General features: G+C 48.2%; 2 protein-coding genes across 5 annotated transcripts; both read left to right on the forward strand.

Moving 5' to 3' along the window:
- The first annotated feature begins 114 nt into the window (after positions 1-114).
- Positions 115-27605, forward strand: Hoga1 (4-hydroxy-2-oxoglutarate aldolase 1). 2 transcript variants are annotated; one of them, XM_028889413.2, is made up of 7 exons: positions 116-643; positions 17215-17343; positions 17497-17624; positions 18317-18451; positions 18700-18796; positions 20636-20769; positions 27296-27605. In XM_028889413.2, the coding sequence occupies exons 1-7, from the start codon at positions 451-453 to the stop codon at positions 27443-27445; spliced, it is 966 nt and encodes a 321-aa protein (XP_028745246.1). In that variant the 5' UTR covers positions 116-450; the 3' UTR covers positions 27446-27605. The 2 variants fall into 2 exon arrangements, with proteins under 2 accessions (XP_037062837.1, XP_028745246.1); XM_037206942.1 differs by lacking the exon at positions 17215-17343 and having other exon boundaries at positions 115-643.
- C1H10orf62 (chromosome 1 C10orf62 homolog) lies at positions 7806-9347 on the forward strand. Of its 3 annotated transcripts, none has more exons than XM_037206934.1 (2): positions 7806-8829; positions 8956-9347. In XM_037206934.1, the coding sequence occupies exons 1-2, from the start codon at positions 8043-8045 to the stop codon at positions 9060-9062; spliced, it is 894 nt and encodes a 297-aa protein (XP_037062829.1). In that variant the 5' UTR covers positions 7806-8042; the 3' UTR covers positions 9063-9347. The 3 variants fall into 3 exon arrangements, with proteins under 3 accessions (XP_037062829.1, XP_037062826.1, XP_037062822.1); XM_037206931.1 differs by having other exon boundaries at positions 7807-8874; positions 8929-9347; XM_037206927.1 differs by having other exon boundaries at positions 7810-8706; positions 8737-9347.
- Positions 27606-27665: the final 60 nt, after the last annotated feature.

The following is a 27665-nucleotide window of genomic DNA, read 5'->3' on the forward strand; positions in this document are numbered from 1 at the left end:
GTAGACAGGAGGCGTGGTTTCCCACGGTTGAACCACAGTGGTGCTACAGTGGGGCGGGGCCAGGCCAGCTCCGCCAATCAGCCCCGTCAGGCTCAGCTCGGCCTGGAGACGGAGAGTGTGCTTGCGTGGAGGTGGGGGTGGCTCCTGGCTTTGGGGCTGTGGGAAGAGGACCCGAGCTCTGTCCGAGACACTTTTTAGTGTGAACCCCAAGAGCCAGCTCTCTTTCAGGCCAGAGTTGTGGTATTTCTCCAGCCGCTGCCCAGCAGACAAGAAGGCCTGCGTGGAGCCTCTAGCCCCGCCCCCTAGGCTGCACTCCCTCCAAGTCCACAAGTCGTGGGTTGGGGACACAAATTTTTAACTGAATCCGTTGATCATTAACAGTGGGAAAAAGGAATCCAAACTCAGTTCCCCCGTGGCTGTAGACAGCTGGGCCTCAGGCCTCCTGCAGAAATGTTAGGCCCCCAAATCTGGGCCGCCATGAGGCCGGGGTTGAGCAGGGGCATCTCTAGGAATGTGAAGGGGAAGAAGGTGGACATTGCCGGTGTCTACCCAGCCGTGACCACCCCTTTCACCGCCACCGCAGAGGTGGACTATGGGAAACTGGAGGAGAACCTGAATAAACTGGGCACCTTCCCCTTCCGAGGTAAGAGAGCATTGGTGAGCCAGATCCAGGGAGGGGACACAGCTCTGGGACCTGCGGACAGAGCCGCACCCGCCGTCGTTTCCCCAGCTGTGGAGGCCTGAGGCACCTTCTCAGCTCCCAGGGTTATTGCGGGGATCACGTGGGACAGTGAATGAGGACATCCTTGTCTACCAGGCCCTCTGCTGATGGGAAGGCAGTGGCCGGGTCACATGGCAGTGTGTGGCCAGTGCCCGCCTCCTTTCCTCCCAAGCCTGCCTGGCAGAACTACATCTCAGTGGGCTGGCGCCCCTGGTTCACCTCTGGTTTTACACAGGGGTCCGAAAGATGTGGTCACTGTCCAAAGCCACTTGGCTAACACCTAACTGAGCTGATACTTGAATTAGCCGATGACATGTTCCACTCTGTGCATTGATTCTAACGCGTCCTTCTAAGTTGCTGGATCCCCTCTAAGACTATTCCAACAAATGCTGTTTTAAGAATGGTGTGACTGACGGAGGAGGTGCAGGCCAGCGCCTAGGAGGTGGCCTCCAGTTTCCAGGCACAGCGTTGCCAATGGTCTTTACTACGGGATGCCTGTTTTCCCATATGACACATGGGAGTGATAATGCCCATATCAGGGGGTAGCCAGAAGAATCTGGAAGAACGTGAGTGAAAGCATGGTATAAATTCTATACATTTGAAGGTATTGACTCCTGGGATGATAATTATTAAAAGTGCAAGTGACATTGTGGCAAAGCTGCTTTGTGACAGTGACTAGTGGTCCAGCTGAGCCCCCTCCTAGCTCGTACTCAGGTGACATGAGTGTTTATCAAGGGACAAATGGCCTATGGGTGCACACATGAACAGGGCCAGCGTGTCTACTGGAGCTTGCTTATGGTAGCCTGGAGTCTGACTAAGCCCTGAGTTCCTTAAAGCAGACATGACAATCCTGAGCTTCAGAGAGAACATTGCTTCAGCTTAAGGATCAAGGACACTCTAATGCAGAGGCCAGAGGACTGGCTTTTGTATCCATTGTATTTCTGCCATCCCAGAGTTCACAGAGACCTCCAGAATTGTCTCTGGACCTTCCTTTTGCCTCTCTAACTCCTGCAACCCTCATGGGGCACCCTGGACAGTTTTGGAGGGATTTGGTTTATGGGTTCCTGGTGGTGTTTGATTCCTCTAGTCACCACATACCAGGAAGAGCCTGGGGCAAGAAGAGCCCAGGGTCTGGAGGTAGATGACTTCTGCTCTGGCTATTATAGCAACGGAGAAATCACTGTCCCTCTGTAACCCAGTTTCCTCACAGGAACTAAGCCCTTGGCCTCTTAGGCATGGAGCTCAACATAATTCCCCCAAGATGGTCAGTCATGCAGCTGGCATAGAGGACATAGAGTCAGGGGTTCTATCATGGCTCCAGCATGCAAACAAAACATTAAATCTGCTTCTCTTGCCTTCCGGAATAGACGATACAGTCCCATGCTCAGGGGCAGATGGAGACAGATGTCACATGCTACTTTGCATCAGAGATGGGAACCTGCCCTTGGCAATTCAGTAAACACAGAGTATTCTTGAAGGCACACTCTGAAGCTGCGTAGGTGTTTTTTTTTTTTTTTTGTTTGTTTTTTGTTTTGTTTTGTTTTTTTAGTTTTTTGAGACACGGTTTCTCTGTGTACTCCTGGCTGTCCTGGAACTTGCTCTGTAGACCATGCTGGCCTCAAACTCACAGAGATTCACTTGCCTCTGCCTCCTGGTTGCTGGGATTTAAGGCATGCACCACGACCGCATGGCTAGCTCACTTTTATCTTGTTTTTTAAAGTATTGCTAATCTGTGCTGATTATTTAAGTAAAGGATATTCTTTTAAAATAAAAGTGAAGGGACTGTTGAGATGACACATTGGGTAAAGGTTCTTGCTGCCAAGCCTGATGACTCAAGTTCCATCTCCAGAACCTATGTAAGGTGGAAGAAGAGAACCAACTTCTACAGGTCATTCCCTGACCTCCGCATGCATTCCATGATACATGTGCCCCCCCCCCAAAATGTGAAATGTTTTTAGACAAACTAGCTAATGTCTTATCAAATATCATATAAAAACCCACAATAGCTGAGCAGTGGAGGGACACCCCTATAATCCCAGCACTCAGGAGGCAGAGGCAGGTGGATCTGTGAGTTGGAGGCCAACCTGGTCTACAGAGCGAGTTCCAGGACAGCCAAGGCTATACAGAGAAACCCTGTCTCAAAAAAACAACCAACCCAATACACCGGAGAGCCAGTGATCCGTGATCAACCTGGACCAATAGTCCAGGAAACCAAAGCTACACAAAAAAAAAAAAAAAAAAAAAAACAACCAACCAAACAAACAAACAAAAACACACAATAAATAATGAAAAGAGTATGCAAAACTTTTAGCCTCTATTTGCAATATAGAAAATACATGTCAGTTCTAAACCAAAATAACTCCATTGACGTACAAAAAACAAATGATAGGAATAATTAGAAGATACACAGTGGCTGCTTTTGGTGATCATTTACAACAAACCAACGGCCGTTAGCTATTTGGGAAAGAGCAAGTGGGTCTTGATTTGTAGATAAGGGATGTCTATGGTGGTTAAGAGAATTTCAAACTCTGCAAAAGCTTCTCAGTCAAATACAGAAGCAGTTCTTTGAGACCAAGAAAACCGGAAATGGTGTCAGCACCGCAGCAAGCCCAGGGTCCATCCACTCTTCTGCTTTCCTGCCTTGTGCCAATGCAGACTTGAGTATCGTGCACAGCATTTTGTGGTTATAAAAATGGGCCTTGAGGAAGGGTTTCTGTAATCTTAAGCTTTAAATTTTTATTAAGTAAGATAAAAGTTATAACCAAACATGGTGCACCTAAACAAGACCTGAACAATGACAACATTGATAGATATGCTAACCTGGAAGGGGAAAAATCTCATAGGGTCTCACCCTAGACAGAGAACTACAGCTAACTACTGACCATCGTGAGAGGGAGAGTTAGCGTCTCCAGGGATGAACCCCTAATTAATTATCTAATACAAAGTAGTCAGCCCTGAAATCATGTACATACACATGGAGTCGACAGGTTGTATTTATTCTATCTATCTATCTATCTATCTATCTATCTATCTATCTATCTATCTATGTAACAATAAAGAAAAAGAGGCCATCAATTTGAGAAGGAGTAAATCAAGGAGACATTGGAAAAGTTGAACAGAGGAAAGGGAAAAGGGAAGTAATTATATTTAATTTATTTTTTTTTAAGACAAGGTTTCTCTGTGTAGCTTTGGCTATCACTATGTATAACAGGAACTCACTTTGTATAACAGGCTGGCCTCAAACTCATAGAGATCCACTTGCCTCTGCCTCCTGAGTGCTGGGATTAAAGGTGTGCACCACCCCCACCCAGCTTTAATTAAAAACTTTTCATAAAAATAAAACTTTTAAAAGGTTATAGCCAAGGACTGGAGGGAGGGATTGTTGGGAAGGGTCAGTGGCCCTGAACTCACACCTGTAAACAGCCTCAGAAGTGGACTTTGAGTTGTTATTTCCAGTGAGGTTAGTAGACATTCACAGGGATAGTTCACCAAGGCTGGAGAGGTGAGGTCCCCTAAGACTTCTAGCTGTACCTTATTTCTTCCACATGTAGAGTGGACCACAGTTCCTTCTGAAAAACATTTGTATATATAACAATTACTACTTGGTTAAAGATTATATTTGAAGGGGACTGGAGAGATGGCTCAGTGACTAAAAGCACTGACTGCTGTTCCAGAGGTCCCAGATTCAATTCCCAGCACCCAGATGGTGGCTCACAACCATCTGTAACTCCAGTTCCAGATTACCTGACTCCATATATTCAGGCAAAACACACACATAATGTAAAATGTGTGTAAAAATAAGGAAATAGCCGGACGGTGGTGGCACATGCCTGTAATCCCAGCACTTGGGAGGCAGAGGCAGGTGGATCTCTGTGAGTTCGAGGCCAGCCTGGTCTACAGAGGTAGTCTAGGACAGGCTCCAAAGCTACAGAGAGACCCTGTCTCGAAAACAAAACAAAACAAACAAAAACAAAAACAAAAATAAATAAGGAAATATTTCAAAAAAAAATTTTTTTTTTGAGGGGATAAGAGGTTGAGGCAGAGTCTACATAGCCCTGGCTGTCCTGGAACTTACTTTGTAGACTCAGCTGGTCTTGAACCCACAGAGATCTACCTGCCTTTGCCTTCTGAGTGCTGGGTTTAAAGGTGTGTGCCACCACGCCCGAACAACTTTTTAAAAAAAGATTTACTTTTTAACTTTGTGTAGGTATGTATGCCTGCACGTGGGCACGGGTGTGTTGAGTGCAAGCACCAGAGGAGGCCAGAGGTGTCTGATCCATTGGAGCTGCATTACAGAGACTGAGCTGCTTGAACTCATTTTTCCAGACCCTCAAATAACACAGCTTCTGTTTTTTTTTTTTTAATGGACTTTACTTTTTTATTCATTTTACATATCAACCACAGATGCCCCTCTCATCCCTCCTGCTCTCCTCCCAACCCCCTCATCCCCTCCTCCAAAAGGGTAAGTCCTCCCATGGGGGGACAGCAAAGCCTGGTACATTCAGTTGAGGCAGGACCAAGCCCCTCCCCGCTGCATCAAGGGTGAGCAAGGTGTCTGACCATAGGTAATGGGATCCAGAAAGCCAGCTCATGCACCAGGGATAGATCCTGATCCACTGCCAGGGGCCCCCAAACAAACCCAGCTGCACAACTGTCTCCTGTATAGAGGGCCTAGTCTGGTCCCATGCAGGTTCCACAGCTGTCGGTCTACAGTCCTTAAGTTCCTATGAGCTCGGTTCAGTTGTCTCTGTAGGTTTCCCCATCATGATATTGACCGCCCCTTGCTCATGTAGTCCCTCTTCCCTCCCTTCACCTGGACTCTCAGAGCTCGGCCTAGTGCTTGGCTGTGGATCTCTGCATCTGCTTCCATCAGTTGCTGGATGAAGGCTCTGTGATGACAGAGTATTCACCAATCTGATTACCAGGGTAAGCCAGTTATTGCTAGCAACTGTTGCTAGTAGTCTAATCTGGGGTTGTCTGTGGATCCCTGGGAACTTCCCTAGCACCAGGTTTCTCCCTTACCCCATAATGTCTCCCTCTATCAATTGCTCTCCCACTCCGTCCCTCCCCCAGCTCCACCATCTCGTTCCCTCATGTTCTCATTCCCCTATCCCCTTCCCCTTATTGCCCCCCCCCCCATCCCCAGTTTATTCATGGAGATCTCCTCTGTTTCCCCTTCCCAAGGTGATCCATGAGTCCCTCCTAGGGTCCTCTGTAGAGGGAAGTTTCTCCAGGCCATACAGTTTGTAATTAATATAAGCCTCTGAGTGATTATTTTATAAGTGTCTGTGGAACCTGGAGTGGGAGAGATTTGTCCCAACTTCTGGGCGAGGCAGGCCCTCGGCCCTGGGCTAGTTGGAGAAACTTCCTCTACAGTCCTCCCTGTTTCCTAGCTTCTCTGGAACTATGGGTTGTAGTCTCATTATCCTTGTTTTTTTTTTTTTTTTTTTTTTTTTTTTTTTGCGGGGCTGGGGGTGGGGGTGTGGGGGTGGTTAAGACAGGGTTTCTCTGTGTAGTTTTGAAGCCTGTCCTGGAACTCCCTTTGTAGACCAGGCTAGCCTCGAACTCACAGACATCTGCCTGCCTCTGCCTCCCGAGTGCTGGGATTAAAGGCCACCACCACCCGGCTTTTTTTTTTTTTTTTTAAGGTTTATTTATTTTATGTATATGAGTACTCTGGCTACATGTATGCCTGCATGCTAGACGCCTGCATGCCAGACGGGGGCATTGGATCCCATTATAGATGGTTGTGAGCCACCATGTGGTTGCTGGGAATTGAACTCAAGACCTCTGGAAGAGCAGCCAGTGCTCTTAACCTCTGAGCCATCTCTCCAGCCCCAAACAACACAACTTTTTTCAAGGACCATTTGGGCATTTCTGAGTGTGCTACATGCCTTGAGGGAAACAATAGCTCAGGCCTGTTTCTAGCCCCAAATACACAGGAATTGCTTAGGATTATACAGGAATCTAGCCAGCCTACCTACTCAAAACTTCACGATGCTTATCTGGATCTTAGCTGAGTGTGGTAGCCCACACCTTTAATCCCAGCACTTGGGAGGCAGAAGCTGGTGGATTTCTATGTGTCTGAGGTAAATTTAGTTTATAAAGTTATTGTAGCCCACTCGGTTTCTTATGCCTGTACCCAGCAAGACTGTATAAGAGGTTGATTGGACCGCAGGCCTGAGTATAGGTGTTTGTAAAGGTCTACACTTGACTGTAACTAGCAAGGGGGAGGCCTTTTGCTCCACCCCTTGGCACTGTTATAAATAGACCTTTGGAATAAAGTTCTGGGCCAGTGGTTAAGGATCCAGGCCCACCTGAGTCTATCCTGAGTATCTCTCTGTTTCTCTCCCCTCTATTTCTAACTAAGTCTCTTATTCCTCATTCCTCAAGAGTCCCTGGGGTAAACAAATGTGGGGGATGGCCCCACACTCAAAGTGAGTTCTAGGACAGCCAAGGCTGTTACAGAAAAACCCTGTCTTGAAAAACAAAAAAACAAAAATCTTGATCTTCAGGCTATCTCTCAGGCAAGCTGTAGCTTACCCTGGAATGGCCCCAGGCCCTGGGGCCTGATGGTTGTCCTATCTACTCTCAATTGTGACCTCATATTGTTCCAGAATGAGCTCCTTCTCAGGCCTTTCCTTTCTGCACTCTTTCCCGTAACGGAGCTAGGGCTGTAGGAGACGATATATATTGTGCTAGCAGCAGAGACCGGTCCTTCGGGCATTATTGACCGGGGATGGATGCCAGTTCAGCTAAGGGGGTCCCAGTTTGTCATGGCCACGCTGACTCACTATCCTCTGTGCTCTGGGGGCCATTAGATGAGGAGGGAGGGAAACCAAAGACAGAAAAGTGAGCAGAACAGAGCCGAAGAACGCGCTGCAAGCAAAAGGCAGAAGAGTCTCATAGCTGGATGACGCGTCTTTCCACTGAGGGCAGGAGAATCCTTCCATAAGGCTTGCCAGACTAGGTGACATGGGTCATGTCACCACCGCGTGACAGACAACTGCATGTGCTACCTCACCTCACTCCCCCCACCCCCTCACTCCCCACCCCCACCCCCTGCCTTCCTCACAATGGGGTTCATTGCTGAGGTGTCAGAGGGCATACTAGGGAGGGTGAGTCAGGGGCCTGCCTGCCAGACACCCCCCGGGCTCCGGCCCTTTCAAGCATGAACCATACCACCTGGGCTCCGCCACTCCCAGTGTGCTCGTAGCTCTTCGTGAGGCCTAGGGCCCTGGAGGACTTCTTCGGGTTCCTCCAGCGACCATCATGCAAGGTGGTGCTGGGGACTGCCCTCTTGCTGGGAGGTGGAGGCCTCATGCTGTGGGCTCAGAGGAAGAAAAGGAAGACAGCCTTAGAAGACGACGAGTCTCCCGAACCCTGCCGAGCAAATGGCAGCTGGATCAAATCTCACTTTAGCCGCCTTTCGGAAGAGAGGTTGCCCACCCACTGCTACGGCAGCAACTATGGCCCCTCCCATGAAAATAGGCACGGGGAGGCCAACACCACCATCCACATGGAGACCCTCACCTCCACACACGGAGAAGGGGGCAAGGCTCTGCGCCGAGATGCCTTTAACAGCAAACAGAAGGTGTCTGGGACCTCGGTGACCAAAGAGACCCAGAGGGAATCAGGAAAGTCCCCGTCGATGGAGGATGCCGCATGGGCTGCTGTGACAGCTTGCGCCAAGGAGATCGATGCCAAGGGGCATTACCTGGCGAACTCCATGCTGCAACGCGCCGGGACTTACCAGCACGTAGGCCATGTGGAATCCAGGGACATCAGCCCAGAAGAGCTGAAGGCTCTGGAGGAGGTGGAGATAAAGCTGAAAGGGAATTTCCTCACTCATCGGGAAACCACCATAGCTGGTTCCAACCAAACACACAGTGTCCATAGCCAGAGTCGCCATGGTCACCAAAACCAGCGTAACCATTCGAGCTACCAAAGCAACCAAAGTCATCCTGTATACTCCAGCCACCAGGGTCATCATCCAGGTCACTTGAGCCACCAGGGTCATCATCCAAGTCACTCCAGCCACCAGAGTCACCAGGGTCATCCAGGTCACTCCAGCCACCAGAGTCATCTGGGCCACTCAAACCACCAGGGTCATCCAGGTCACTCCAGCCACCAGAGTCACCAGGGTCATCCAGGTCACTCCAGCCACCAGAGTCATCTGGGCCACTCAAACCACCAGGGTCATCCAGGTCACTCCAGCCACCAGAGTCACCAGGGTCATCCAGGTCACTCCAGCCACCAGAGTCACCAGGGTCATCCAGGTCACTCCAGCCACCAGAGCCATAGTCTGCCCAACCGCAGCCACCAAATCTATGACTCTTGAAGCCACTTAACCATGTGCCCCTTCCCCCCAGCAGGGCTGGCTCACATACACAGGCCTGTTTTCTCTTCTATGGGGAAACGTGCGTGGTCCAGGGTGAGAGACTGCCACCCAAATCCCTACTTCCGGCCCCAGCTGGCGTCATGAGGGAGGAAGGGAGGCAGCTGCAGCAGCCCGAGGGCCCTGAAGACCCTGAGAGAAGACATGAGGCAGATCACAGGAGCAGCCACAAGCCCCGCACTGACTCCACATGCCTGATTGGAGCCAATAAAGCCCTACACGCCCTCATTCTGTGTCCAGGAGCTCTGTGGCCAGCTGAGTTCTGGGCAGGGTTGGAGGAGAGGGTGCTGTCCCCCGAAGTTCTGTAAGTGGGCCTTCCCTGGGGACCTCCTCACGGAACCGTACTTCAGACCATAACAGTTTTCCCTGGCCTCAGGTACTAGGATTAAGATGTTGCCGGGGGTCTCAACCCACCTGCCTACTGCGCCAAGGGACCAGGATGAAGTCAGGTGCTGGGGAGGAGGGGTCCAGGGACGGGCTTTCAGCAGAGGAAGTCATAAGTCATCCGGGTGGGACTTGGGGCCCCATCCTCTTGGTGCCGTCTCTAGTCCCTGGAGTCCGTGGGGATCCGTGTGTGTCCACGTGTGGACACACATGGGTCGTATCACCACCGTGTGAGTCGTGACAGACTACTGCATCCGCTACCAATATTCAGACTGCTTGCAGCTACCACTTGTATTTTTTGTTTTTTGAGACGGGGAGGGGGTCTCACTATGTAGCCCAGGCGGTCCTGGAACTCATCATGTAGACAAGGCTAGCCTTGAACTCACAAAGATACACCTGCCTCTGCCTCCCAAGTGCTGGGATTAAAGGTGTGTGCCACCACGGTCCAGCATGTTTTTGTTTTTTTAAGTAAATGTTTTGTTTTGTGTTAAGCCATAGCCATAAGGAATGTATTCTGCCCTATAAGTTCCTGCAATTCAGAGATAAAATTCCTCCGAGGTGACGTAGTAAGAGATCTTAGATCCAGCCTGCCCCATAAACATACACAGTCCCCTGGTCTCTGCCCAGTGCTTGTCTCTCTATCTTCTTCTACTCTGTATAAGGCTCTGCCTCTGCTTATCCCTGACATTTTCATACACGTTACCTTTCCTTTACCCTCCAATAGCCTGGCATTCTCCCTGAGCCTTCCTCCTGGGTCTCAAAGAGTAAGAAATGACCTCTACCCCTAACTCAGGTAGCCGCTCCGTGAGTCTTTAGACAGGTCAATAGGTCACTGCCTGACGTCAAGGAAATCTTTGACACAGATTTGAATCTGTTATGGATTTACCAGGGGTTACCTTGTAGGCCTTAGATCTCTGGGACAGCTCACTGAAGATAGCTAAGGTCATAAACACCTAAAATGTGACCAGCTGGAAGTATTTTTGTTTTCTGGACATTGCTAGTGTAAATTTGTCCGGATCAAATTGTAAACTTTTAAACTTCCTGTTGGCATATGATATGTGTGTGTGGAGGTCAGAGGGCAATTTATAGGGTCATTTTTCTTCCCACCTTTCCATGGGTTCTGTTGTGCCCCTGTTGCAAGACCCCCAAGCAAGACCACCACAGAGCGGATATCCGATGCAAGCACACAGGGGTTTATTAATAGCAAAGAAAGCCCGGGCTTGGTCTGCGTCCTACACCAGACACAGCGGGTGGAGGAGGACGGCCCCGAGCACTCACTTCGAGGGGTTTATGTAGGAAAGGTTTACGTGCAGAGGGTTACATATCTCGGGATTGGATGAAGGGGCAAGGGGGCAGTTCTTTGAAGTTACTGGCTGAACTATAAGCGTGAGGTTACTAATGGCTAACAGGATGCAGGGGATCTACAGAGACAAATTTTTTACTCCCTGTGTCCTACTTTTGCTGGACCCAGGATATATACATTCAGATATATTGTTCCAGTCTTTTTTTTTTTTTTTTTTTTTTTTTGGTTTTTCGAGACAGGGTTTCTCTGTGTAGCTTTGGTGCCTGTCCTGGATCTCACTCTGTAGACCAGGCTGGCCTCGAACTCACAGAGACCGGCCTGCCTCTGCCTCCCTGAGTGCTGGGATTAAAAGAGTGCACCACCACCGCCGCCTGGCCCTTGTTCCAGTCTTATCTTCCCATGAGTTCAATCTCTGGTCAGCTTTAAAACTGCTGGTCAGCAAATACCTTTGGTGGTGGTGATGGGGTGTAGCATCTCTCAAGAGGGCTACTGATTTTTCCCTTTCAGGTTCCACGGATTGAACTCAGGTCATCAGGCTTGTACCATCAAAGTGGCAAGAGCTTTTCAACCACTGGACCATCTGCCTCACTGCCCCAAATGTATATGAATTATTATTTACATAATTTTTCAGCAGAATAAATGTAAACTTAAGGAAAATAGAAAAAAAATCCTTCTAATGGAAGGGGTTCCATTAGAGGAATGTCCTACATTTGCATATTTTAAATAGTTCATAAAATTTTGTACCAGGTGGTGGTGGCACATGCCTTTAATCCCAGCTCTTGGGGTAGGCAGAAGCAGGTGGATCTCTAAGTTCAAGGTCAGCCTGGTCTATAGAGCTAGTTCCAGGACAGCCAAGGCTACACAGAAACCCTGTCTCAAAAAAAAAAAAAAAAAAAATTGTAACAAGGAGGCAGAGACAGGTGGATCCCTGGAGCTTCTGGCCAGCTAGTCTAACTCACTTCGTGTGCTCCAGGATAGGGGAAAGACTGTCTTAAACAGGATGAACAGAAACCATTGAGATTGTCCTCTGACTGCCACATAAAAGGCTACCCCCCACCCCATCCCCCACACATGCTCACAGCCACTCACAGACAAAAAACACAATTTAATTGAAAAAAAAAAATAGGGTCAATCACGGAAAGGTATTGGAGGCTAAAGCACAGGAAGCGAGGGAGTGGTGAGATCTGGCGTCTGAAAGGACTGAAACTACAAGCACAGGACTGGAGACACAGCTCAATGATGGAGGCCCTGGCTGCGGTTCAAGGCCATGTCCCTCGGCCCAGAAAAGTCAAAGGAGCGCATACCTGGGACATCTGAAATCATGTGCTCAAGACTGACATGAGTTTTCAAATTAGCTCCCAATTGGGGAATATATTTTTAAGTTTCAGCCAGGTACAGTGGCTGAAAATGTAATCTCATTTAGTACAGTACAGATGTAATCTCAGCATGTCAGAGATGGAGATGCAGAGGGTCAGGAGTTCAAGGTCATCCTCAGCCACATAGTTGAGGTCAGCCTGGGCAACAGGAGACCTTGTGACAAAATAAAAGAAAAACTAGAAAATATTTCAAGTTGACAAAATTGTGTCAGCTAGCACCCGTATTAACCCTTGGTTCTGTTTCTTGTGCATATAAGGAAGATGTTATCGGCATTCCGAATAACCCATTCCCATCTTCAAAATTCAAAGCTGAAACACCTGCAGACAATCCATGAGGACATGTCAAAGGTTTATTACAGTTCTGCTGTAAGCAAAATGGCCCAGAGGCAGGCCACTTAAATATGGATTTTGGTGTGGACATTTTTATTAGAGGGGAAAAAAAGACCATCAGATGACTCTTAAGAATGACACAAAGAGCAGCCAAATCAGCCACCAGAGTCCAGCCTGAGTCAGCTGGGAGGTGGCTGCCTTCCCAGATCCAGACCTAATTCCATTAAAGTTCACTGGGAAATTGCTTAAGCATGTTGTCAAGCCTTTCTTCCCAGGGGGAGTTTATAAATTAGATTATGTTAAAAAAAAAAAAAAAAAAAAAAAAAAAAAAAAAAAAAAAAAAAAAAGCTCTGCCTCAATTGAGCCTGCTGGTTTAGGATATTTTATACAGCAGATTATCAACACCCACCTCAGTGAGTCTGTGTTGGTTATCATGAGCAGGGCCACTGTCCCTGACTCAATGATTCCAGGCCAAGCAAAAGGAGCACACAGTAGGACAGCAAGATGCTATGGGCCGCCGGGCCCAGAGGGACATGGATTTGAGACACCCCCCTCTAGGATTCTGAGAGGTCTTTGCTGGCTTCGAAGCAGAAAGGCACTCTGTGAGCTACTGTGCAGAGGTAGGAGGATGGCAGTGGTGGTGGGTGGGGAGAACCCCGACATATTAGGACAGGTGTGTGCCTCCATGCCTGATGCCAAGCCATTTTCTCAAGACCTCAGTTGGTTAGAGGGCCACCCTGAGAGCTGGTCCTGGCTTTTCTGACAAGAGCCTGTTGCCCCAACCACCCCACCTACTGCTCTGCCTCTACTTTCTCCCTTGGTGCATAGGGTCCTCTTATCTGAGTCTTTCTAGACGACGCAGATATAGCCGGCCTACAACTGGACGTGCAGCCAGGGAGAAGGAGGGGGCTTTTTGCAGCACCAGACCCCAGATGTCAAAGTGCTTCCTGGGACGTTTTCTTAGCTGAGCCTTTAAAATAACTCTGTAGGTTGGGTTGAAATGACTTGTCATTTCATAGAAAAGGAAATGGAGACTCGGAGTTGTAATGACTGCCCAGCCTGCATGCCTTGAGAGTCAGGCATAGGTCTAGTGCCTGATTCCAGAGGCAGGTGGGGTGGGGTGAGGGGTGGGGAAGTAGGGGTGGGGGGTGAGAGTGAGAGGCTCTCTCACAGGAGACTGAATAGAGGGCCTGCTGCTGCCTCCCAGGGCATCAGACCCTATCTACCCTACTGTCCTGCTCTGAGATCCACCTATGGAGCCCAGGAGCTTCTGTAACTGAGTACAAGATGAAGAGTGACTTGGGAGTGACTGTGGCTGGGTTAGGGACCATAGCATATGCCTGTCACAACTTGAGGTGGCAGACAACTTCGGCAACTAAATAGAAATGGCATCATCTTGGTCTTGAAATAGTCGAGGGTTGGTCCAATGTTGGCTAAATGGGAGCCCTCACCAGGGCAAGCTGCTCCTTCCAAGGGGTTGGACACTCCCAGGAAGCAGTGAAACCTCACCTAGGCAAACCAGAGGCTGTGCTTTCCCAGGCCCGAGCACTGACCTCAGGACATCAGGCTGGAGCCAAACCCTGTGTGTTTCACCATGTTCCTTGTAGCATCACAAAGGAAAAGAAAAGGTCACTGTCCAGCGAGAAGGGTCTGGGCGGTCCTACTGGCCGTGGAGCCTAACAGCATGGAAAAGGTGTGCGCTATGAAGAGTCCCCATCACGCTGTGTCCCCTGAAGGGTGACTCACAGGAACATGTTCTCTTGGTCTCGGGCCAGGAAAGTCTGTGTTTCTCTCGGGGCAGCTGCTTTGCTCTTAACTCTCAGGTTCTGTGTGTCTGTTAGGGACCACATTTCCCTTTTAGCGGGAGCTCCCCGTTAAATTTATGGCTTGTTACACACAGCTGCATGGCATGGGTTTTGTATGCTAATGCTGCTCCCAGGTTTATTGTCTTTTTCTTCTCCCACACCCTTTTTATTTATTTATTTATTTATTTATTTATTTATTTATTTATTCATTTATTTATTTATTTCCCGAGACAGAGTTTCTGTGTAGTTTTGGTACCTGTCCTGGATTTCGCTCTGTAGATCAGGCTGGCCTTGAAGTCACAGAGATCCACCTGCCTCTGCCTCCCGAGTGCTGGGATTAAAGGCACGTGCCATTGCCGCCCAGCTCCTTATTTATTTCTAATCTTAGTGTATTGTATGCTCTAAGTGTACACTGCTTGCAGTTCTCTCTCTCTCTCTCTCTCTCTCTCTCTCTCTCTCTCTCTCTCTCTCTCTCTCTCACAGAGTTTCTCTGGATCTCACTCTGTAGACCAGGCTGGTCTCAAACTCATAGATTCACTTGCCTCTGCCTCCTGAGTGCTGGATTAAATGTGTACGCCATCACCGCCCAGCTAACTACTTATGACTTTCGTTTGTTTGAGACAGGGTGACCTATATTTCCCCACGATGACCTTGAACTCTTGATTTTCTACTTTCCACCTCCCAAGTGCTGGGATTACAGATGTGTTTTGTTTGTTTGCTTGGTTTTTTTTGTTTGTTTGTTTGTTTGCTTGTTTTTTGGTTTTCCGAGACAGGGTTTCTCTTGTGTAGCTTTGCGCCTTTCCTGGAACTCACTTGGTAGCCCAGGCTGGCCTCGAACTCACAGAGATCCACCTGCCTCTGCCTCCCGAGTGCTGGGATTAAAGGCGTGTGCCACCACCGCCCAGCTTGTTTGCTTGTTTTAATGGAAGGATATTGTCTTTGTTACCTTTCCTGACACTGATAAAATACCCTGACTGAGTGAAAAAAAGAAATAAGGAAGGCCATGACTGCTCCTAGGTATGGTAGAGGAGGTTTACTGTAGATGTGAGGAAGAGCATAGCCAGAGGCAGGGACATCTGGGAGAGTCCAGAGTGACATGACCCTGAGCCATGTGAGGAGAGGCGGGAGGGGAAGGGCAAGGGGAGAGAATGGAACCAGATGCATCAAAGCAAAAGGTAAAAGGGGCAGGTAACCAGAATGGCTGGATTCTATAGAGAAGAGCCTCAGGGGGAAGGGCAGCTCAGCCCCGTGCTGGAGAGTTTGGGAGTGGGTGGAGGGCAGTGTATGCCAGCCATACCCTGTAACAGGTAGGGACTGAGGGATGCTGGGAGAACATGGTGGCCAGGTCCGCTTTGATATGCTAAATAGGCACCTCAGCCGGTTGGTCCCAGGGTTTGAGACTTAACACTGACAGAAGCAACTTAAGGTGGACAGGGTTTACTTTGACTGAATCTTTTGCAGTTACAGTCCGTCCTGGAGGACTTCCTCCCAGAAGCAGGAACTTGAGGCAGCTGGTCACCTTGCACCCACAACCAGAAGGCAGAAAGCAATGACTGTGCTCAGCTCACTCTCTCCTTTTTATGCAGTCAAGAATCCCAACCCAGTGAATGCTGCTGCCCACAGTGGGCGGCTGGTTATCCCTCTTCAAATAACCTAATCAAATAATCCCCCACAGGCATGCCCAGAAGCCTGGCTCCCGAGTGATTCTAGAGCTCATCAAATTGACAGTTGAGGTTAACCATCACAGGCGTGGAGAGGAGAAAGAAAAGGAAGCCAATGGAAAAGCAAAGAGGAGTGATGGGGTTGACACGCTCTCTTCTTCATCTTCTGCCAAGAGTGTCAGTTCTGCCTGGCTTTCAAAGAAATAGAACTGTTGGCACCGTTAACTGATATGGGTTAGAAACCTCTCAAACAAACGGTTGATAAAGCAGGAGAGTGAGCTGGGCATGGTAGCATATGTCTTTAATACCAGCATTCCAGAGGCAGATGGATCTTTATGAGTTCCCAGCCATCCAAGGCTACATAGTGAGACCCTGTCTCAAACAAAATCAAGCCAGTAGGGTGACAAAAAAGAAAGACAAATACAATGAGATATACCACCTTTGACTGGCAAATGTTAGTTCTGGGGACAGCCAGAGTTGGCATGGGTGAACACTAGCAGTTCACCTTCCTGCTGTGGGGTGTGTATTGCTCAGTGGGAAGCATGGCACCCAGGAAGCTGCACACAGACACGGCTGTCACACCTAACTATGGGAACGTAAAAGGAATTCCTAGACATAACCAAAGATCTTTCCAGAAAATGGTTGTTTCAGCATCATTTGCAGCAGCAAAAAGAAGGGAAGTCTGAATGTCCTCGAGGAGAGAATGTAAAATAAAGTGTGGTCTAACCATGCGATTGAACATTGTATAGAAATGCGGCAAACGAATCAGAGCTTTGTATTCTGCTGCAGATAAACTCAAAACAACGCTAAACAAAAATAGCAAACTGCAGAAGGTTATGTAAGCCTGGTTCCATTTCTCTGAAGTATAAATTATCTTATTCATGGGTCCTTATATATGTTGCAAGTGTATAAGGACATGAAAGAGAATAAAACACCTGAGTGGGGCAGAAAGCCTGAGTGGAGGGTAATGGGGAGGGTTATCATGGACGCTGGGAACATAGGTGCATGTTGTTACAGACTGTTCTTTCTGGTAGAGTTACAGTGTTTCACCCAAAGGAAAATGGTGGGTGCGCTACTGTGTATCTGTTGAGAACCTTCTATTTCTGTTGGGACAGGGATGGGAAGGGTGGGTGGAAAGCCAAGGTGGGAAAATAACCCTGAGGATTGTGCAGTGCCAGCATCCTGTTCCTGAGACAGTGGGAATGGGTGGATGGTAGTGATGGGGCTCTATTGTAGGCTTCGTGGTCCAGGGCTCTACTGGAGAGTTTCCATTCCTGACCAGCCACGAGCGCCTGGAGGTGGTGAGCCGCGTGCGTCAAGCCATACCCAAGGACAAGCTCCTGATAGCCGGCTCTGGCTGCGAGTGTGAGGACACAGTGCCTTGGGACCTGGGGTTGCTGGGCTGTTGGGGGGTCCGGGCTCCTGGGCCCTGGGGTTGGGTTCTGTCAATTGTTTCGCCTCTGCTGGGATGCACTGAGGCCCTCTTGGCTTGCCTTCTCCTCCTCTCCCTCGCTGCAGCCACTCAAGCCACGGTAGAGATGACCCTCAGCATGGCTCAAGTCGGTGCTGATGCCGCCATGGTGGTGACTCCGTTTTACTATCGTGGCCGCATGAGCAGCGCTGCCCTCATTCACCACTACACCAAGGTGGGTAGGAGGGGTGGGCGTGGTTTAGAGGCCTCGGACCAAGCGGAGGTTTGCAGAGATGGAGGCCGGGCCTAAGGAGAAGCTTGGATTGAAATGGAGAGCCTACATCATGTTAATAGTCACTCTAGGACCTAGGTATAATGCCATCATGTACCAACTGTGTGACATTAGACCATTTATTTACCTAACCTCTCTATCTCACTTTTCTTTAAAACAGGAAGAATAGGGGCTGAAGAGATGGCTCCGTGGTTTAGAGCTCATAATGCCCTTACAAATGACCTAAGTTCAATTCCAAGCACCCATGTTGGGTGGCTTGCAACCACATACAACTCCAGTTCCAGGGGATCGCATGTCTCTGGCCTCTAAGGGCACCAGTACTCATGTGCATATACCCACACAGATACACATGGTTAAAAAATACTAATAATTAAAAAAAAAACATGGAGAATAAAGCATCTGCCTTGGGTGCTTCTTCAGGGCTACATGAGATCTGCAGCGTGCATAGCTTCGAGCTGTGCCTGATGTGTAGACAACACTCAGAATCTTCCCATCATTGCTACCCATATTACAGGAGTCAGAGCTGTCACACAGCCCTGCGATGACGGTGACGCAGTCCAGGGCTTGGGAGGGTAAGCATCCAGCCCTTCAGACTCAGGCAGTTGCCGTCTCCTCTTTTTCTCTGGGCCCCCCAGGTTGCTGATCTTTCTCCAATCCCTGTGGTATTGTACAGTGTCCCAGCCAACACAGGGCTAGACCTGCCTGTGGACGCAGTGGTTACATTGTCTCAGCACCCGAATATCATTGGCATAAAGGACAGTGGTGGCGATGTGAGTAGCATCAGCTCCCAGACTGGGACCACCTCCTCTTTCTCTGGTTCTAGCCTGGTAGTCTCTCACCCAGAGTAGCTCTGAGACCTCCGTCAGTCCCATGCTTGTTGGGTGGGCTCCCTGAGGCACTGCTTAAACTTTGGGGCATCTCTCTGGGGACTAGGCTGTGTTTTGACAGCACATGCCCAGCCCATCTAGGCTGGTCTCTGAGTTCTGGGCCCAGCTCTCACACTGCGTTACTTTGATAGGTGACCAAGATCGGGCTGATGGTTCACAAGACCAGCAAGCAAGATTTCCAGGTGCTGGCTGGGTCAGTCGGCTTCCTCTTGGCCAGCTATGCTGTGGGTAAGCCTCCTGCTGTTCTCAAAGGGTCCTGACCAACAAGATGTACCCAGATGCTGGGGCTACTGGGAGAGACAGGGCCGTGGGGGAAGGGGGCAGGCCCGAATCCGCAGGGAGCAGCTGTCTCAACTCTGGGTACTTGGGCTTGGCCCTTTTGGGTGGGGGAGGGTATATGAGTACAGTGCTGCCCTATAGGGGTGCCTGCAGTTGGTAAAGTCTAAAGTCCCAAATTCCATGCTTAGATGACAAAATTAACTCCTCTAATCTCACCCTGTAAATCATTCTCCGGGAGCCTCTGCTCTAGGCCAGAAGTCTGCTTCCTCTGCCTCTAGCCATGGGACAGAATGACCTGTCAGACCCAGGGGGTTGGGATGGGATCTCTAGCTGTCTGGTCAGATTCTCTTCCAGTCCGCATCCTACCAATGCCGGCCGCTCTTGTCTGTTTTGAGAGAGGGTCTTCTGGGTTCAGTTGGGACTGAGCCATGGTGAGTGGGGCAGAGGAACAGAAGCATCAGTGAGCTGAGGTGTGAGCAGATTTTTCAGCACTGTGGGAGACAACAGTGGTTCCCATTACCTCTAGGCTCGGCAGACTTCGGCTTGGGTCAAGGTCGTAGTGTATCTCCCTTTACCACCCTACAGTCCCTAAAAGTGCAGGGTGGATGAGGGGCATTTGTAGCTCTCTCCTGAAAATACAGATGGAGAAGACACAGGCTCTGGAGGTGGGGGCAACTGAGCTTTGGTTTCAACCAGGTCACTTATTCACCCAGTAACCCAAGTCAAGACACCAGCCCTCACGGGTCTGCATTTTACCCTAACAAACTAAGTGGTCTTGTGAGGATGAGAGAGCCAGCCCCATCAGCCACAGTGCCCAGCACATAATAAGTAATTTTTTGTTCTTTTTTGTATTTTTGAGAGGGCTTTCTATGTAGTTCTGATTGTCCTGGAACTTGCTATGTAGTCCAGGCTGGCCTTTGAACTCACAGAGAGCCACCTGCCTCTGCTTCCTGAGTTCTGGGATTAAAGGTATGGGCCACCATGCCTGGCTATGAGCATTTTTGTTTTTAAATAAAGTTGTTTTCATTCAATTTTTAAAAATTATATCTTATTTGTTTTGTGTGTGTGTGTGTGTGTGTGTGTGTGTGTGTGTATTTGTAATGCACACGTGGAGGTCAAAGGACAACTTTGGGGAGTTGTTTCTCTCCTACATGTAAGTCCTGGAGATTGAACTCGGGTCGTCAAGCTTTACTGTAAGCACCTTTACCCACAGAGCCATCTCACTGGCCCTATGGTTGGTATCTTACAACTAGTAAAAGCCTAGTCCTTCCACATACTGGTCTTTCTTCCAGTACTGAGGCACTGTGGTTAGGGTCCCTCCTGACTCATCTTAGAGTCACACTCAGAGGCTGAGTTTCACGGCATGAAGCCAAGGACATTCCCAAACCAAGCTCCTGACCCCACATCCAGGCCGCTTTCCCACTCCCTGCCAGTAGTGGCCCAGTTAGCTGAAGGAATAGGACTTCAGAACTTCGGTTCCATTTCCCCAGCCCCTAGGGTGTCGAGATCCTGTTGGGGGACATGGCAGGTAGGAGGTAGGTGAAGGGGCTGTCCTGTAGGCTGTGCTTCCTGCCCCACCACTGGCTCCGAGCGGCAACTGCCGTGCCGACTTCTCATTCTGAACATGCAGGCGGCCTTTGCCTCTGAAACACAGACATGCCTATGACACGGCCCGACGAGTATAGAAACCTACATCCTGCGTTTCCAAAACGAAAAGGCACGGGCCCAGAGTTTGGGATTCTCCGTAGTCAGTGGCCCTGACACATGTTCTGTGTCTCCTTCCGGCAGGAGCTGTTGGGAGCATATGTGGCCTGGCCAATGTCTTAGGGGCCCAGGTGTGCCAGCTGGAGAGACTCTGCCTCACGGGGCAGTGGGAAGCCGCCCGGACCCTGCAGCACCGCCTGATCGAGCCCAACACTGCGGTGAGCTCCCAGCCTGGGCTGCCATGGGGTCCCTGCTCAATCCTTCTTTCCCTTCCAGACTGTCCAATTAGAGACTGTGCCAGTGTGGGAACCCCTACTGCCTCCCCAGGAAACCCCAATTTCAGAGTGAGCCCTGTCGGTCCTCAAGCTTCAGAGTTCATTGGAATTCCCATGTGGGCCAGTTCGATGTCCAACCTTTTGAACATGCACTGAACAAGTGCCCTGCGTGACTCTGGGTCCACACCTAGAGGTTCAAAGCCTGGAGACAGTGCGCCATGGCTTTTCAGCAGCTTCACGGGGTACAGACACTGACAATCAGAGTGACTTCGGCGGGGGAGAACTGGTCAAAGATTCCTTTTCTAGGAGAGTTGTCAGAACGGTGTGCTCTGCAGTTCAGACCTTAGGTTCCAGTTCTTTTGAGGGCAGGTCAAGGAGACCTTAGCAGGGAAGGCTGGTCAAGGTCAAAGCTATTTTGAAATTTGAAGAAAACTGAAAAATGTGTCCTTATTTTGTTTATTTTGAAATAGAGTCTCACTGTGTTGCCAAGACTGGATTTAAACTCGTTGGCTCTTGAGATCCTCCTGCCTTGGCCTCCTGAGTAGCTGGGGCTGTCCTGACTTTGCGTTTGTACGACTGTAAATGCGCGTGTGAGCACCTTCTCTGCATCCTCGCCAGCAGGGGTGTTGGACCGTCTCATTCCAGCTCTGTTGACAGCTGGGAAGTAGCACAGGTTTCTGGTGGCTGAGGACATTGAACATCTTTTCGTGCATTTGCTTGGCACAGCCTTGTCATTCAAATGTCTGTTCATGTCCTGTGCCCGTCTTTTGTCTTCCGTTTTCTTTCTGGTGCTAGAAATTGTGCCAAGCCTCACACAAGCCAGACATCATGTGCTTTGCTATCCGCCTGCAGTCCTGACTGGTTTCTTGTCCAGTTTCTTTTCTTCCTTCCTTCCTTCCTTTCTTTTTTTCCCAGTTGTTTGTTTGTTTGTTTTGTTTTACACCTGCCATCTTGCCCATTTTCTAAGTGAATGTCTTTCTTAATTGTTAAGTTTGGAAGAACTTCATACTCGTCCCTTGTTGGATGTGCGCTTGTAAATGTTTTCCTCTAGTCTGTAACTTGTCTTTTTCATTTTCTTTACATGTTTTTTGTCAATCATATTTTAAATTTTGAAAAAGAATTAAGATTTTGTTGAAGTCAAATTTATCAATACTTTCTTCCTTGAATCATACTAATTAATATGAATCATACTGACTAATACATATTAATGTCAAGCCTAAGAAGTCTTTGTTCAGCACTAGATGCTAAATATATTCTCCTACTTTGTTTCCTAAAAGTTTTATAGTTACATTGTAAAAGTTGGTGACCCATTTTGAGTTAATCTTTGTGGAAAGCCTGAGGCTTTGGTTGAGGTTCCTCTTTTTGCGGATGGATATCCACTGCCTCCAAACCCATTTGTTGAGAAAGCTTTCTTTTCCTCTGTTGAATGTCTTTCTGCCTTTGTCAGAGTCAGTGGGGCGGATCTGTGAGAGTCTGTTTCTGGGTTCTCTATTCTCTCCATTGATCTGTGCATCTGTACCTCAACTGTGCCACACTTCACTTTGTTATCTGTGCGTAAGGGTTCAAATACATCTTGTAATTGGCTGCTACCTTCTATTTGGTTTTTTTTAATCTTCCTTAAAATTGCTTGAGGTAATTGATTCCTTTGTCTTTCTATATTAATTTTAGAATAATCTTGTCTATATTTACAAAAAAAAAAAAAATCTTACTAGGAATTGTTAACCTGTTGACCAGTCTGGGATGGAGATACCTTCCCTGTTTCATCGTTCAATCCTTTTTTTTTTTTTTTTTAAACTTCAAGACAGGGTTTCTCTGTGTGGCTTTGGAGCCTATCCTGGAACTCTCTTTGTAGACAAGGCTAGCTTCGAACTCACAGAGATCCGCCTGCCTCTGCTTCTTGAATCCTGGGATTAAAGGAGTGCACCACCACTGCCCATCCATTGTTCAGTCCTTAAACACAGTGCATTCTCTACTTATTTGAATCTTTGTTTATTCAGTATTTTGTAGTTTTCTTCAAAGAACTTCTATATATAGTTTGAAAAATATATACCTATGTTTCACTACATAGCCCTGGCTGGCCTAGAACTCACAGAGATCTGCCTATTTTTGGCCTGCCCCTCCAAGTGCTGGGATTAAAGGTATGCATTACCTAAGCCAGGTGGTGGTGGTGCACGCCTTTGATCCCAGCACTCTGGAGGTAGACCCAGGCGGATCTCTGTGAGTTAGAGGCCAGCCTGGTCTACAAAGTGAGTTCCAGGAAAACTAAGACTGTTACACATAGAAACCCTGTCTCAGAAAAAATAAAAAATAAAAAATAAAAAATAAATAAATAAATAAATAAATAAATAAATAAATAAATAAATAAAAAATTCCTGGTTCCTGATCTTAAAGAGAAAGCACTCAGTTTTTCACTACGAGTATAACTCTTGCTCTGGGTTGTTGTAGATACTTTTTATCAATTGAGGATACTACTCTCTATTCCTAGTGTTCTATGAACTCTTACAAATTATCAGTTAGTGCTGAATTTTGTCAAATGTTTTTTCACATTGTCTCATATGATCATGTGACTGTTCTTTAGCCTGTTAACATCATGGACTGTACTATCAGTTTAAAAAGATTTATTTTTTATTTTACGTGTGTAGGTGTTTTGCCTGCACATGTATGTATGTACATACACCATGTGCATGCCTGGTGACCATGAAGGCCAACTGAAGTTACAGATGGTAACCATGAGGGTGCCAGGAACCGAACCTGGGTCTTCTGCCAGAGCAGCCCTTGCTCTTGACTGCTGAGCCAACTCTCCAGCCCCCAAATCACTTTTTTGTTTTGTTTTGTTTGAGACAGAGTCTCTCTACATAGCCCTGTCTTGCTATGCAGATCAGGCTGGCCTCGAACTCACAGAGTTCTGTCTGCTTCTATCTCTCAAGTGCTGAGATTAAAGGCATGTGCCAGATTAAACACTTTTCAAATATTGACACATCCCTGGAACAAACCTCATTCAGTCGTAGTATATATTTGTTTTGGTATATTGCTAAAAATCATTGTGATATTTTGCTAAGGATTCTTATGTCTATATTCATGAGGAATAACGGTCTATTTTTTCTCCTTCCTCTCTCTCTCTGTCCTCCCTTCTCCTCCCCCCTTCCTCCCTTCTCTTGCCCATCCACCCTTTCCCCATTGAGTCTGGCTCATCAAATGAACTAGGAAGTACTCTCTGCTCTTCTGTTTCCTGGTAGAGGTGATACAGAATTGGTACTAAATCTTCTTCAAACATTTTGTGGAAATCTCCACTCGAAACCATGTGGCCATGGTGATTTAACGGGACCATTGGACTACGGTTATAGATGGTTGTGAGCTGCCGCGTGGTTGCTGGGAACTGAATGCAGGATCTCTAGAAGAGCAGCTGGTGCTCTTAACTGCTGAACCATTTCTCCAGCCCTCCTCGTTGGAACTTTTACTTTAAAATGTTTTATTATTCTCGGGGGTTGTACATGCATGCCCCGCCGCACATGCGAAAGTCAGAAGACAGCTTTGCAGAGTTGGTTCTCCTCTACCTTTACTTGGGTTCCAGGGATCAAACTCAGGTCATTGGGCTTGCCTGGCCGGTGCTTTGCCCACTGAACCATCTCGCCAGCTCCTGCTGGAAATTGTACTGGTTGTGCCCCCTGGCATTTTATGGTTGGTATCTTCAGTCTCAAGTCTGAACCAGGGGACTCACCATTGTGTTGACCCTTGGTGCCTGAGGTCCCTGGTTGATCGTCCCTCTTCAATCTATCTTTCGGAGTTTTCTTATCTGTGTTTGGAGACAGGGTCTCACTATGTACCTCTGATTGGCCTGGAATTTGCTGTATAGACCAGGCTGGCCTCCCATGCTTCCACCTGCCTCTGCCTCTTGAGTGCTGAGATTAAAGACATGGATCCCACACAAAACAGATTGCTCTGCCTGTTTTCTGTAATGTCCAGAGTGTTCATCCGTGGTCCTTGGGAAGCACGAGCACAAATGTCTCTATCTTTTCGAACATGAAAGTTTTCCAAGCTGTGACCCTTCCCACCCTGAACATTCAAGTAGTTGAAAACAATATATAGCAAAGTGGGTATAGAAAACTGAGAACATTACTTACCTCAGGTTTAAATATCTTATATATACTTAAGCAATTTTTTTTTATCATTTTACTTTCCTGGGAACAAACTCATTAAGACATTTCCTTCCATAAATCTATTTCTAGGAACAAAATCAAATTGACAAAAAAAAAACATTGCCCAGGCTGCCCTTGAACTTTCTCTGTAACCCAGGCTGGCCATGAAGTTGTGATCCTCCTGCCTCCGGCCCCTGAGTAGCTGGTATGATAGGCCTGTGCCACTAGGCCCACCTTACCTTGGTTATATTTTTGCTCTTAAGTTTCGCATCAGAGGCAAGTGTCCAAGCTCTCTGTACCCCAGCCACACAGTGGCAGACACTTTGTAGAAATCGGTGGGTGTGTTCTAGGTCTCCTGCTTAGCTGGGTCCTCTCCTCAGTTTTAGAGGAAGGACATTTGAGAAGGAAAGGAGGCTTCTTCCTGGATGCGGAGCTTCTCCCAGGAGTGACTCTGTCAATAGGTCTAAGAACTTCCAGAGGGGGCTGGAGAGATGGCTCAGAGGTTAAGAGCACTGACTGCTCTTCCAGAGGTCCTGAGTTCAATTCCCAGCAACCACATGGTGGCTCACAACCATCTGTATGAGATCTGGTGCCCTCTTCTGGCCTCCAAGGACACATGTAGGTAGAATACTGTATACATAATAAATAAATAAGTCTTAAAAAAAAAAAAAAAAAGAACTTGCAGAAACGAAGCATTCTAGCTAAGCTGGGCGGGGCTGCCCTGAACACTCTGGCCATTCCCCTGGGGTGGAGGCCTGGTTTTCTCATTCCCATCTTCACACATAAGAGAAGAATCCCACATCTGCATCCTGCCAGGACAGGAGGAGGTAGTGCCTCCAGCTGTCTTGGGGACCGCTGTGATTTAATGGTGTTTGGTCATCTGATGTTTGAGTCATCTCTGTGGGTAGGTGTCGATAACATCTCATTTTCCAGAGGAAGCAGAGTTGGCTGCCCCCCAGGAAGATGGAAAGCCCAGCAGCCATCAAAGCTCTCTGAGGTCATCTTACCCAGTTCTGCCCTACCCTTTGGGCTGTGCCTTCCTGTGCCAGCCTTGGGCACACACTCAGGAATGCCTGGAGCACCTTGTTGCTGCCGCCTGAGCTGTAGACTCAGACACTCCAACAGCAGCCTGATGTCACTTTATTGCCATGTTCTCGTCCAAGGCATGTCCTCCTTCTGCCTGCCCACCCAGCCAGCCTCCTGCCCCAGGCTATATTTAGGACTTTCTGAGGTCTTTGCCCCCAAACAGCTAGCCCTTTCTCCCTTTCTGAGGAGGAAGCTAGCTTCTGAAGCCATGGTAGGAACAAGGTTTTCTCCAGGGCCTGCGTGGTCCCAGCTTCTGGAGGTTTGGGCCAACAAAAAGCTGCTTCGGGGATTTTAAAAGGCAGGCTGTTGACATCCTGGGTGGAAAAACCTCAGTTTGCTGATGATGGCTGGCCTCTAGTGGTGGACAGTTGCAACGCAGTTATCCACCGTCCACCCCACCTTTCTCCACTCAACACTTCCCTGCTTTTACAAAACCTTCTTGAAACTCATACCTCTGAAGTTTTCCTCTCCTCCAAATGAAGCTTTATTAAGTAATGAGTTATTTCCTAGTTTTTAGGTCATCAAAGATTCATTCCAATATTTCTGATCAGTTGCTAGAACAAAAGGAAAGAAACTGGATCCTTCACTTATTCTGTAAAATTTCCTGTATGATTTTAGACTGTGACAGTAGCTGTGGGTTCCCACTGTGATACACAAGCCTTTAGACACCATGTTGTTCAGCCCCTTCATTTTTCTAGGGAAGAGAAGTTGCTCAGATAATAAATAGTACAGTTATACAATAAGCCCGGAGGTATATTGGCTAGAGGTATATTATTTTCTGTGAAGCCATTTAAATAGGGCCAGGGAGGAGGTGGGTGGGTGGGGGACCCTGGTGCTGGGGACTAAGGAGCTGGTCTATGCCCAAGGCTGTCATGGAGCGTCTACTTCCTTGCTAACCAGGTCTGCTGTGCTTTGGGGAGCCAGCACAGGTGGGACTCTGGTGCCCCAGCCTTGCTGCCTCCTTCTAGGCCAACCTATCCAAATCTGAGGGCTGGATACCCCTCTTTTGTTGTAGTTTTTCTCCTAAAACCCCAAAAGGAATCTTCTTGTTCAGGCTGAGTCTCTCCATAACTGACCTGCTTCTGGTGTCCAAATCTGGATTCTTGGTGCAACCTGCACCACAGATTATAGTTCCTTACAGGAGGGTGGGAACCCCCACTTTATGAAGCAACGGATGCCAAGGTCCAGGTAGGTGTGTCAGAGGTGTGGGGGGCTCTGCAGTCTTTCTAACAAATGCCTCTTCTCAGGTGACCCAGCGCTTCGGGATCCCAGGACTGAAGAAAACTATGGACTGGTTTGGCTACTATGGGGGCCCATGTCGTGCCCCCTTGCAGGAGCTGAGCCCCGCCAACGAAGAAGCCCTGCGCTTGGATTTCAGTAACAATGGCTGGCTCTGATGACAAGCCGCAGACACCTGGCCTGAGCTGTCTGGGATTTCTGTTCCTACAGCCTGAAGAGGAGCAGGGCATTAGGAATTAGAGCTTGTCTTAGTCAGTGTTCTATCACTGTGAAGAGGCACCATGACCCTGGTGACTCTTTTTTTTTGTTTTGTTTTGTTTTGTTTTTTTGAGAGAGGGTTTCTCTGTGTAGCTTTGTGCCTTTCCTGAATCTCACTTG

The sequence above is a fragment of the Peromyscus leucopus genome, chromosome 1, assembly GCF_004664715.2.
Source record: "Peromyscus leucopus breed LL Stock chromosome 1, UCI_PerLeu_2.1, whole genome shotgun sequence".
Classification (NCBI taxonomy): Eukaryota; Metazoa; Chordata; class Mammalia; order Rodentia; family Cricetidae; genus Peromyscus; species Peromyscus leucopus.

Bases quoted from the DNA above. Each gene is read 5' to 3' on its own strand.
- Hoga1 (XM_028889413.2), top strand. From the start codon at position 451: ATGTTAGGCCCCCAAATCTGGGCCGCCATGAGGCCGGGGTTGAGCAGG. The intron at 644-17,214 runs GTAAGAGAGCAT...GCTCTATTGTAG, and splicing joins GGGCACCTTCCCCTTCCGAG to GCTTCGTGGTCCAGGGCTCT. The intron at 17,344-17,496 runs GTGAGGACACAG...CCCTCGCTGCAG, and splicing joins AGCCGGCTCTGGCTGCGAGT to CCACTCAAGCCACGGTAGAG.
- C1H10orf62 (XM_037206927.1), top strand. From the start codon at position 8,043: ATGCTGTGGGCTCAGAGGAAGAAAAGGAAGACAGCCTTAGAAGACGAC. The intron at 8,707-8,736 runs GTCATCATCCAG...TGAGCCACCAGG, and splicing joins TGTATACTCCAGCCACCAGG to GTCATCATCCAAGTCACTCC.